The sequence below is a fragment of the Labeo rohita genome, chromosome 14 (assembly GCF_022985175.1).
Source record: "Labeo rohita strain BAU-BD-2019 chromosome 14, IGBB_LRoh.1.0, whole genome shotgun sequence".
Lineage (NCBI taxonomy): Eukaryota > Metazoa > Chordata > Actinopteri > Cypriniformes > Cyprinidae > Labeo > Labeo rohita.
Window position 1 is genome coordinate 27,146,908 of NC_066882.1, and position 13,250 is coordinate 27,160,157.

The following is a 13,250-nucleotide window of genomic DNA, read 5'->3' on the forward strand; positions in this document are numbered from 1 at the left end:
TTAGGTCAGACACCTCCCCCTCTGCAGTGTGAAGTCGACCCGTCTGTGTTTGAGCCTCCCCCAGAATACACCACACTTGGACCAGGCCGCAGTGAACCAATGAGGGATGAAGATGATAATCTACTCCAGTTCGCCATACAGCAGAGCCTGCTGGATGCGGGAACAGAGAGTGACCAGGTAATGGCATCTATCACATGGATCGGCATTCTATTGCTTATTAAACACTAAATATTCCATGAACTTTCTCGTTCTGGGAAGCTCTGTTCTGATTGGCTGGCTGCATATTTTTATTAGTTTGCCTGGAAACTTATTTGTTGTCCATGGTAGTAGATTTGACTGATTTGAGAGAGAACGAATCACTAGATTTTTTTTAATATATATATTTATTTTTCAAGGATATTCAATGAGATTTAGAGTTTATATTCAGGCACAAACCACCAGATAAATTAGATTCCTATCCAAGAACTGTATTTTCCCCTTTATGACTGTGAAATAATCAAGACATGTTATTTTTGGGGTTTTTTTCTGTAAAGCCACTCATAAACTGACACTGCCCTGTGATTATTACATTATTGAAATATACAGTTGAGGTCAAAAGTTTACATACACCTTGCAGAATCTGCTAAATGTTGAATATTTTACCAAAATAAGAGGGATCATACAACATGCATGTTGTTTTTTATTTAGCACTGACCTGAATAAGATATTTCACATAAAAGATGTTTAAATATAGTGCACAAGAGAAAATAATAGTTGAGTTTTTAAAAATGACCCCAGTCAAAACTTCACATACACTTGATTCTTAATACTGTGTTGTTACCTGAATGATCCACAGCTGTGTTTTTTGTTTAGTGATAGTTGTTCACGAGTCCCTTGTTTGTCCTAAAAAGTTTAAATTGCCTGCTGTCCTTCAGGTCCCACAAATTATTTGGTCTCTCAGCATTTTTGTGTATTTGAACCATTTCCAACAATGACTGTATGATTTTGAGATCCATCTTTTCACCCTGAGGACAACTGAGGGACTCATATGCAACTATTACAGAAGATTGAAACACTCACTGATGTTCCAGAAGGAAAAAATGATGCATTAAGAGCCGGGGGGTGAAAACTTTTGAACGGAGTGAAGATTTGTAAATTTTTCTCTTTTTTTTTTCATTTAGTACTGCTCTTCAGAAGCTACAGAGGATACATGTTCCACAGAAGACAAAATAAGTTCATAAGTTCTTCAAATTCAAAACGTTTTCACTCCCCGGCTTAATGCATAGTTTTTCCTTTTTTTTTAAGCAGCAGTACAACTGTTTCCAACATTGATAATTAGCATATTAAAATGATTTCTAAAGTAATGGCTGATGAAATTTCAGCTTGCATCACAGAAATAAATTACATTTTTAAGTATGTTAAAATAGACAACTGTTATTTTAAATTGTAATATTTTATAATATTACTTTTACTTCTGTATTTTTGATCGAATAAATAAAACTTTAATGAGCATAAGAGACTTAAAAAATATCTCAAACTATTGAACAGCAAGTGTATATTTGATTACTTTATACTATGTATGTAGCATTTTTTATTTATTTGTTCTACTATAGTTTTTTCCCCTATTGCTTTTAATTAGTTTCTTATTCTTATTTATTTGCGGACTGTTTCCTTTTTTGTAATTAGGTTAATATTATTTTTTTTGTGATATTGACACTGTTGACAAATAATTATGATATTTCTATGGTATCAAAATTTTTTTGATATCATAAAGACTTTATTGAAAGCAAAAATAACAACATTGTGATACATATCATTACTGTGAAATAAAATTACTCATATTGTGATACAAGATTTTTTTGTCATATCACTCACCTGTAATATATGGCATGAAGATTGCAGAATCCAAAGACATAAGCTGTGTTCCCAGTTTTATTTTATTAATATTTAGACAGATGTGACATTTTATTAAAAATAGATTTTTGTCCATTTAACATGATTTTTTTTTTGTCATGCAAAAACAAAACAAACTGTCAGTTTAGATATCCTGACAGTCTTTATCTGTGCATGTAGTAACTTTTTAACAGGAATAAGCTGTTACCATAAACTTGCCAACCACTAAAATATTATAATGAGCTTGTGAATCATTTATTCAGTCACCTTTTGCTTTTTTGTGCTATAACTAAGAATGCAACCACATGTTCAACCTGTTCAGGATAAATACCAAAAATGCATTTAATTTAATTTTAAAAATCATTACTGTGCACAGTGGTCGGGTGTGATTAGTGTCAGTGCTCAATGCCACAAAAAATGTTGTTAAAACATTTGTTGACAATGCAGCAGATAAAGGGGCCTTGTCTAAGTTAGTCATCTATTTTTTTGTTATTCATACTAGTTATTAAGACACAGTCTTAACATAATGGCTATCTTTATAAAACAGGATACAGTATACAATATATGCAAGCAATACTCATAGTCTTTATTATTATTATGAGTAATTGTTTAGCTCTAGTCAATACTAAACAATTAGCAGACATCAACTTTTCATCATTCTCTCCACAGCTTTCCACCCACTCCCTCATCTCTCTTTCTTTTCCTGTGCGTTTCTGTAGGTGACCATATGGGAGGCTCTCACTAACACTCGTCCAGTTTCTCAGCCTCCGCTTTATGAGGAGGACTCTCAGCTTGAGAGGTGTGTGTGTGTGTGTGTGTGTGTGTGGATTGAGTGTTGAATGTGAGGATGTGCATATCAATTGTTCAGCAGTTTGAAATGTGATTGTGTCTCCAACAGGGCAATTCAGGAATCTCTGTCTTTGTCACTGGCTGGAGGGGACAGTGGCGAGTCAGATGGTGGCCAGCCGTTATCCCCGTCTGATCCCGCACTCATCTCACCTCCGTGTTACAGCTCACTGACCGAGCCTCGGGCGCCGGGGGCGTTTGCTGTGGCCACCAGTTTTGATGAACAGCTACGCATCGCCATGGAGCTTTCATGCAGAGAGCAGGAGGAGTTAGATAGGTACGAATGACACAGGAGCAAAAAGTGAAAGAAATCTAGACAGGATTTCAAGGCATCATTGGTTCCTGACACAAAGCCTGTAGCAAACAGCTGGCTGCAAATTTATGCTGCCTTAAATATCTTAATGGCTAAAGACCGTGTTGCATGCATTTAAGAGAAAATGTTTTGTTTAGTTTTGTTTTTTTGCACTATATACAAACTGACAAGCACATTTACACATTTTTCATCAAAGAGAATTTTATTTTTGTTGCACTATATACAACTCGACAGACATATTTACTACACATTTTTCATCAGAGAAAATTTTGTTTTCTTTTGTTTCTTCGGTTTTTTTTTGTTTTTGTTTTTGTGCTATAAACCTGAAAATCACATTTACTCCACATTCTTCATCAAATTTGTTTCAGGTTTTGTTTTGCTTTGTTGCACTTTATACAAACAGACTGAAGATTTGTTTTATTTTGTTGTGCTATATCTGCACACTTTTTTTTTTTCATTTGTTTCAATTTGTTGTTCTATAAAGAACCTGAGCAGCACATTTTTATATGAGAATTTTTTTTGTCCGTTTCATTTTTTTGTTGCACAACCTGCAACCTGACAAGCACATTTACTACACATTTTTCATCCAAGAGAAAACTTTGTTGCTTTTTGTTTTGCTTTGTTGTACTATAAACTACAAAAAAGCACATTTACTATACGTTTTTTACATTTAAAAAAAAATAAAAAAAATTTTGTTTCATTTTTTGTTTTGTATTGTTGCACTATATATAACCTGATAATCAAATTTACTACATATTTTTCATCAAAGAGAAATTTTAATTTTTTGTTTATTTTGTTGCACTATAAACAACCTGACAAGCAAATTTACTGCACATTTTTCTTTCAAGATTTATTTTTTGAGTTTTCGTTTTACTTTGTTGCACTATAAACCCCAAGACAAGCACGTTTATTACTGATTTTTCATCCAAGATATATGTATTTTTTTCTCAGTTTGTTGTTCTAAATACAACCGGACAAGCACATTTACTGCACTTTTTTATGCAAGGAAATTTTGTATTGTTTTTTTTTGTTTGTTTCAGTTTTTGTTTTGTTTTGTTGCACTATATTATATATCCTATACATACGGAGAGATAGAGATGTGAAGCAGGCAGATCCATATGCAGAGCTTTATTTAAAGACATGGTCAAAAACAGGCAAGGTCGAACACCAGCGAACAGATATAGCATGTGCAAGACCCAAGAGCAGTCCGGTAAACAGGCGAGGGTCGATCGGTGGTAAATGTAATCCAGGGGTCAAGGAAAACGGGTAATCGAAACAGACAATAGTCCAAACGAGGGGCGAACAGAGTCCGAAACGGCAAGACAAAAGGTAAATCCAAGACACACGATAATTCCAGGGAAGGCAGCAGACTGACAAGACGAGATAAACAGGATACAAGCATTGGGTAGACAGGCAAGACTAAACTGTAATGTAGCTACCACTAGGAAAGTGATAAGACTAGACAATACTTGGCCCTGAATGATGGTTGGGGCCTCGTATTTATACTGTGTGTGATTGGCTGCAGCTGTTGTGCGTAATCAGTGAAGGGGAGCATGGGAAATGTAGTCCATGGTGGCATGTAACAGTCAGTGTAGTGTGAGAATCAATGTAATAGGAAGGCGGCCTCTGGTGGCAGACAGACCGAAGACCATTGACAAGATTTGTGACATGTGAACACCCTCACAAGTACATTTACTACACATTTTTCATCAGAGAAAATTTTGTTTTCTTTTGTTTTTCTGTTTTGTTGTGTTGCTTTTTTTCCCTTTTTGTTGCACTGTTTACAACCTGACAAGCACATTTACTATACATTTTTAATGAAAGAAATTTGTTTGTTTGTTTGTTTCATTTTTTGTGCTATAAACAACCTGATAAGCACATTTCCTGCACATTTTTCATCCATTTGTTTCTTTTTCTGTTTTGTTTTGTTGCACTATATACATCCTGACACACACAATTTAATATACATTTTTTATCAAAGAGAATTTTTTTTGTTTTGTTTTTTTGTTTCATGTTTTGTTGTGCTATATACAACCTGACAAGCGCATTCACTACACATTTAGTCCAAGAGAGATTTTTTTGTTTTTTGGTTTAGTTTTTGTTTTGCTTTATTGCACTATACACAAGCTGACAAGCACATTTATTATACATTTTTTCTTCCAGGTATGTTTTGTTTGTTTGTTTCATTTTTTGTTTGTTTTTTTGTTGTTGCACTACATACAACCTGCCAAGAACATTTACTATACATTTTTATTGAAGAGAACATTGTGTTGTTTTTTGTTTTGTTTTGTTGTGCTATAAACAACCTGACAAGCACATTTACTTGCACATTTTTTTTATCCAGGGAAAAAAAATGTTTATTGTTAAGTTGGCTTGAGAAAGCCATTTTATTGGCTCTGAGTTATTCTTCTTCTTCTGAGCCAAATTTCGGTATCTGTCTCCTCCTAGAGCTTTCAAGCTAGAAACACCAAACTTGGCCCAGACCTTCAGACTGGACTGACTCGGTGTGCTATATATTTTTAGACTGATTCGGTTTACAGTTTTCATAAACCAGACGATCAAAACCACCAAAAATCCCATAGACTTACATTGACGGACTGTTCAAATGAGCAACACTATTCAAACTCCAGCTGACAAAATTCAAATCTAAACTCCCAGAATCCCTTGAGGCTCAATCAAGCTTCCCTTCTATGTGCTATTTCTAATCAATTTAGACTCATTTAAATTTCCACTAATATTTCTAATACTTCTAATCTATCTAGATATCTAAACCATGCTAGCAGCTTGTTAATAACATGCTAAGCATGCTACGAACATACTAGTAACTTGCTAATCATGATAGAAACATGCTAGCAACGTGCTAGCAACATGCTAATCATGCTAACAACGTGCTAGTTACATGCTAATCATACTAGAAACATGCTAACAACATGCTAGTAACATGGTTATCATGCTAACAACGTGCTAGTTACATGCTAATCATACTAGAAACATGCTAACAACATGCTAGTAACATGCTATTTGTGGTAGCAAAATGCTAGTAACTTGCTAATAATGCGAGCAGCATGCTAATAATATTAGCAACGTGCTAGTAACATGCTAATCATACTAGAAACATTCTAACAACATGCTAGTAACATGGTTATCATGCCAACAACGTGCTAGTTACATGCTAATCATACTAGAAAAATGCTAACAACATGCTAGTAACATGCTATTTGTGGTAGCAAAATGCTAGTAACTTGCTAATAATGCGAGCAGCATGCTAATCATGTTAGAAACATGCTAGCAACGTGCTAGTTACATGCTAATCATACTAGAAACATGCTAACAACATGCTAGTAACATGCTATTTGTGGTAGCAAAATGCTAGTAACTTAATGCAAGCAGCATGCTAATCATGTTAGAAACATGTTAGCAACGTGCTAGTAACATGCTAATCATGCTAGCAACATGCTAACAACATGCTAGTAACTTCGTTATCATGCTAACAACATGCTTGTTACATGCTAATCATACTAGAAACATGCTAACAACGTGCTAGCAACATGCTAATCATGCTAACAACGTGCTTGTTACATGCTAATCATACTAGAAACATGCTAACAACATGCTAGTAACATGGTTATCATGCCAACAACGTGCTAGTTACATGCTAATCATACTAGAAACATGTTAACAACATGCTAGTAACATGCTATTTGTGGTAGCAAAATGCTAGTAACTTGCTAATAATGCAAGCAGCATGCTAATAATATTAGCAACGTGCTAGTAACATGCTAATCATGCTAGCAACATGCTAGCAACATGCTAATCATGCTAACAACATGGTAGTAACTTGGTTATAATGCTAACAACGTGCTAGTTACATGCTAATCATACTAGAAACATGTTAGTAACATGCTATTTATGGTAGCAAAATGCTAGCAACTTGCTAATAATGCGAGCAGCATGCTAATCATGTTAGAAACATGTTAGCAACGTGCTAGTAACATGCTAATCATGATAGAAACATGTTAGCAACATGCTAGCAGCATGCTAATCATAATGCTAGCAACATGTTAGTAACATACTAATCATGTTAGAAACTTGTTAGTAACATGCTTATCATGTTACAAACATACTACTAACTTGCTAATCATGTTAACCACATGTTAGTAACATGTTAATCATGATAGAAAAATGTTAGCAACGTGCTAGCAACATGCTAATCATGCTAACAACATGCTAGTAACTTGGTTATCATGTTAACAACGTGCTAGTTACATGCTAATCATACTAGAAACATGCTATTTATGGTAGCAAAATGCTAGTAACTTGCTAATAATGCGAGCAGCATGCTAATCATGTTAGAAACATGCTAACAACATGCTAGTAACATGTTAATCGTGCTAGCAACATGCTAGTTACATGCTAATCATACTGAAAACATGCTAACAACATGCTAGTAAAATGCTAATCATGTTAGAAACATGTTAGCAACATGCTAACAGTGGTGGACGAAGTACACAAGTTGAGTACTTGAGTAAAAGTACAGATACGTATAATAAAATATTACTCCAGTAAAAGTAAAAGTGCTCCTCTTTCAATTTTACTCGAGTGAGAAAGTACAAAAGTACGAAAGTACAAAAGTACCTGATTTTTTATGTACTTAAGTAAAAAAGTACTGATAGATTTATTTCGCAATTTTATATAGGCTACTTAATTGAATTTTATATTAGCACATATTTTTTTATAATCCTACTGCTCAAAATACCTGGGATTTTCCTAAAAAATACATTTTTGTTGTTGATATGGACTATGTTGACAAGAGTGATGTAGTAATATTCAATGTGAAGCTTACACTGCCGTGTACCTGAGAGAAAACAGATTTGACCATCATATTTTCACCAGTAAGAAAAAAGTGTTTTAAAGCTTGTTTTGCATAACGTCACAGTTACAGTGGGTACGGAAAGTATTCAGACCCCCTTAAATTTTTCATTCTTTGTTATATTGCAGCCATTTGCTAAAATCATTTAAGTTCATTTTTTTTCCTCATTAATGTACACACAGCACCCCATATTGACAGAAAAACACAGAATTGTTGACATTTTTGCAGATTTATTAAAAAAGAAAAACTGAAATATCACATGGTCCTAAGTATTCAGACCCTTTGCTCAGTATTTAGTAGAAGCACCCTTTTGATCTAATACAGCCATGAGTCTTTTTGGGAAAGATGCAACAAGTTTTTCACACCTAGATTTGGGGATCCTCTGCCATTCCTCCTTGCAGATCCTCTCCAGTTCTGTCAGGTTGGATGGTAAACATTGGTGGACAGCCATTTTTAGGTCTCTCCAGAGATGCTCAATTGGGTTTAAGTCAGGGCTCTGGTTGGGCCATTCAAGAACAGTCACGGAGTTGTTGTGAAGCCACTCCTTCGTTATTTTAGCTGTGTGCTTAGGGTCATTGTCTTGTTGGAAGGTAAACCTTCGGCCCAGTCTGAGGTCCTGAGAACTCTGGAGAAGGTTTTCGTCCAGGATATCCCTGTACTTGGCCGCATTCATCTTTCCCTCGATTGCAACCAGTCGTCCTGTCCCTGCAGCTGAAAAACACCCCCACAGCATGATGCTGCCACCACCATGCTTCACTGTTGGGACTGTATTGGACAGGTGATGAGCAGTGCCTGGTTTTCTCCACACATACCGCTTAGAATTAAGGCCAAAAAGTTCTATCTTGGTCTCATCAGACCAGAGAATCTTATTTCTCACCATCTTGGAGTCCTTCATGCGGGCTTTCGTGTGTCTTGCACTGAGGAGAGGCTTCCGTCGGGCCACTCTGCCATAAAGCCCAGACTGGTGGAGGGCTGCAGTGATGGTTGACTTTCTACAACTTTCTCCCGTCTCCCGACAGCATCTCTGGAGCTCAGCCACAGTGATCTTTGGGTTCTTCTTTACCTCTCTCACCAAGGCTCTTCTCCCCCGATAGCTCAGTTTGGCCGGACGGCCAGCTCTAGGAAGGGTTCTGGTCGTCCCAAACGTCTTCCATTTAAGGATTATGGAGGCCACTGTGCTCTTAGGAACCTTAAGTGCAGCAGAAATTTTTGTAACCTTGGCCAGATCTGTGCCTTGCCACAATTCTGTCTCTGAGCTCTTCAGGCAGTTCCTTTGACCTCATGATTCTCATTTGCTCTGACATGCACTGTGAGCTGTAGGGTCTTATATAGACAGGTGTGTGGCTTTCCTAATCAAGTCCAGTCAGTATAATCAAACACAGCTGGACTCAAATGAAGGTGTAGAACCATCTCAAGAATGATCAGAAGAAATGGACAGTACCTGAGTTAAATATATGAGTGTCACAGCAAAGGGTCTGAATACTTAGGACCATGTGATATTTCAGTTTTTCTTTTTTTAATAAATCTGCAAAAATGTCAACAATTCTGTGTTTTTCTGTCAATATGGGGTGCTGTGTGTACATTAATGAGGGAAAAAAATGAACTTAAATGATTTTAGCAAATGGCTGCAATATAACAAAGAGTGAAAAATTTAAGGGGGTCTGAATACTTTCCGTACCCACTGTATATATGACATGAGAATAAGGCCTGAAGTTAGCAAGAACATTTTAAGGAAAATATAATTATATTTACATAATGAATTTTTTCCTTTCAAATATTGTCTGTTTAAAAACACCCCTGGCCAAATGCCCCCAGAGGGCATCACTTCCCACTTTGATAATTACTGTAGTTACCATGTTCTGAGCATGACATCCTATGCATGAGTTATTTTATTTAAGCTGTTATTTAAATTTTTTTTTAAGTTTTTGATGTGTCTGAATTCAAGCATTTAATTGCGCTTAAACAGATCACCTTTTACAACAGATGTAATTCACAAACAACAGCTTTGACCTAATATAATTTTCAGTTATAATAATTAATCATAAAATTCGACATTAGTAACTTACTTTTCGCAGCATCAGTCGCGCGTGCACAAGATCTCCCGGTACTTACTTGTGAATTCAGTTGACTGGAGACTCGCTCTAAACGGATCATTTGAATCAATGAGTTGTCGAGAACAGCTGCAATCGGATCATTCCAATTCGTGAATGAATCGTTTGGTGCGACTGGCGAATCAGTTTAACAGGTTCATTGAAAAAAATCAGTTTGTTCATGAATCAGAGACTGCTTGTGCGTCTCAGAGCATGTGATATATTATAAGGAGTAACGATATGTTTTATGAAATGTAGTGAAGTAAAAAGTACGATCTTACGCTTTGGAATGTAGTGAAGTAAAAGTGAAAGTTACTCAAAATAGTACAGATACTTGAAAAATGTACTTAAGTACAGTAACTACTTCGTTACTGCCCACCACTGCATGCTAATCATGCTAGCAACATGCTAGTAACATGCTAATCATGCTAGCAACATGCCAATCATGCTACCAAAATGTTAGTAATATGCTAATCATGCTAGAACATGTTAGCAACAAGCTAGTAACATGTTAGCCATGTTAGAAACATGCTAGTAACATGCTAATCATGCGTGAAACATACTATCAACATGTTAATCAGGCAAGAAACATGCTAGTAACTTGCTAATCATGCTAACAACATTGTAATCAGCCTATAAAAATACAAGCAACAAGCTAATCATGCTAAAACATGTTAACAACATGTTAAATCATGTAAGCAATGTGTTAAATCATGCTAGCTGATTTCATACTTTTAAAGCTGCTTCAAACTTTCAGGCTAGGCTTTCTCAAGCCAACTTTAAAGTTTGTTCTCAAATTTTTCTCATCTAGTTTTTATTATTGTTGTTTTGTTGCTCTATACAAAACCTGACAAGCACATTTATTACACATTTTTATATCCAAATAAAAAATTGAAATAGTTACACTACTCATTTTTACACTTTTTAAATAGGATAACTTGCAATCTCTAACCTTTTACAGTAAAGTAACCTTCCCAACACTGTTTTCTACATACCACATGGGTTCTTAAATTCATACAGAATATGTGGAACAGAGTTTACGCTTCCTCATTTGTATCAGCCGATAACACTCCTTTTTTTTGTTCCCTAAAGGAAGAGGAGGGAAGAGGAGGAAGAGCTGGAGAGGATACTACAGCTGTCTCTCACAGAGAAGTAACTGTAGCAGTGCTTGATGTGGGTTTACCAGAGTAATTTATTGGTTGTGTTTTTTTTTTCTGCAATGTTAAATTATTCTTCTTCTAGATTCATCGCTCTTTATTTCTTTTCCAAAATAATAAAGATGGAATAGAAAGCGGAATCAGAGAGAGTGTGTGTGCCAAGACTGAAACAATTCATAAGAGAAGATAAATCAAAGAGCACGGCATGAAAATGTGAATGATATCCTCCTCAGTTCCACTGTCTTTTGAGTGATAAAAGGTCAACTTCAACTTCATTGTATAATTATACAGATGAAAATGTGAATATAAATTATGAACATTGATGACTATGATAATGCCTAAAGGTAAAGTACTGAAAATACTATTGCATAAAATAATGAGTTTACTTATGGTGGATGATAATAACATGAAAGTATAAGTATTAAATGTTGCTCAAACACTTTCACAACAATGATCTCTGTTATGACGTTTTTTGTGTGCATGAGGAAGCGACCATCTAACAGGCGAAGAAATGGACCGAAACACATAAAATATGTTAGCATCACTGATGCAAATGGGATTTCACACAGACCAACCATGCATATGTGCAGTGTGGTTTAGCTGCAGAGTTCCTCTGTAATGCAGTGTTTCTATTATTATTCTTGTATACCGCTGTCATTTTGTTATATAAGACAGCTGAATCATCCATTACATCTGCAACAAATCAAAAGGTACTCTCCATTAGCTCAGTGGTTCACAATCAAGGGGCCAGGGCCCACTCGAGGTCCCTTTAGCAAACTTTCAAGGTGCCACAGGGTGGATTAAAATTATTTGAACTTAATTAAATTATTATTCTTAATTTCTTCTTTAAATTCAGTAAAAAATGTTAAAATCCTCCTAACTTTGTGTGTGTGCATGTGTGGAGATTTAAACATTATGAGGATGTTTCAGTCACGACAGCACATTTTCAGTATTGACAGTAATGTTTTGGTAGTGACCACATCACATTACGAAATTTTAACCCACGTACTAAAGCATACTAAAATACAAAAAATTTGCATAGCTGTATGGGATGGGATGGGATAACACCCAAAAAAACAGATGTCTCTACCGAAACTTAACCAAATATTACAGTAGGGACAATTTTATGAGATAACACCCAAAAAACAAAAGTTTTTCTATACCGAAACTTCACCAAATATTACGGTAATGGCTGTTTTGGTAGTGACAATTTTATGGGATAACACCCAATAAAAAAACCAAATATGTCACTACCGAAACTTCACCAAATGTTTCGGTCATGATTGTTTTTTTGGGTGTTATCCCATAAAATGATCACTACCAAAACAAATATGTCACTACCGAAACTTCAACAAATATTTCGGTCGTGATTGTTTTGGTAGGGACAATTTTATGAGGTAACACCCAAAAAACAAACGTTTTTCCACACCGAAACTTCACCAAATGTTACGGTAATGACTGTTTTGCTAGGGACAATTTTATGGGATAGCACTCCAAAAAAAACAAAGATGTCTCTACCGAAACTTCACCAAATGTTTCGGTCATGATTGTTTTTTTGGGTGTTATCCCATAAAATTATCACTACCAAAACAAATATGTCACTACCGAAACTTCAACAAATATTTCGGTCGTGATTGTTTTGGTAGGGACAATTTTATGAGGTAACACCCAAAAAACAAACGTTTTTCCATACCGAAACTTCACCAAATGTTACGGTAATGGCTGTTTTGGTAGTGACAATTTTATGAGATAACACCCAAAAAAAAAACCAAATATGTCACTACCGAAACTTCACCAAATGTTTCGGTCATGATTGTTTTTTTGGGTGTTATCCCATAAATTATCACTACCAGAACAAATACGTCACTACCGAAACTTCAACAAATATTTCGGTCGTGATTGTTTTGGTAGGGACAATTTTATGGGATAGCACTCAAAAAAAAACAAAGATGCCTCTACCAAAACTTCACAAAATGTTACGGCTGTGACAATTTTATGAGATAACACCCAAAAAACAAAAGTTTTTCCATACCGAAACTTCACCAAATGTTACGGTAATGACTGTTGTGGTAGTGACAATTTTATGGGATAGCACTCCAAAA

At 35.5% G+C, this 13,250-nt stretch overlaps 1 protein-coding gene across 2 annotated transcripts in view; it reads left to right on the forward strand.

The window, feature by feature from the left end:
• ankrd13d (ankyrin repeat domain 13 family, member D) overlaps window positions 1–11,912 on the forward strand; it is a 28,520-nt gene extending 16,608 nt beyond the window's left edge. Inside the window, exons 13-17 of one of the 2 annotated variants that reach the window (XM_051127360.1) lie at window positions 5–177; window positions 2,592–2,671; window positions 2,771–2,995; window positions 11,084–11,164; window positions 11,271–11,912. In XM_051127360.1, the coding sequence (XP_050983317.1) occupies window positions 5–177; window positions 2,592–2,671; window positions 2,771–2,995; window positions 11,084–11,147 (542 nt within the window). In that variant the 3' untranslated portion in view covers window positions 11,148–11,164; window positions 11,271–11,912. Of the gene's footprint in view, window positions 1–4; window positions 178–2,591; window positions 2,672–2,770; window positions 2,996–11,083 lie in introns of both variants that reach the window. The other variant, XM_051127359.1, reaches the window with a different exon arrangement.
• The last annotated feature ends 1,338 nt before the right edge of the window (window positions 11,913–13,250 follow it).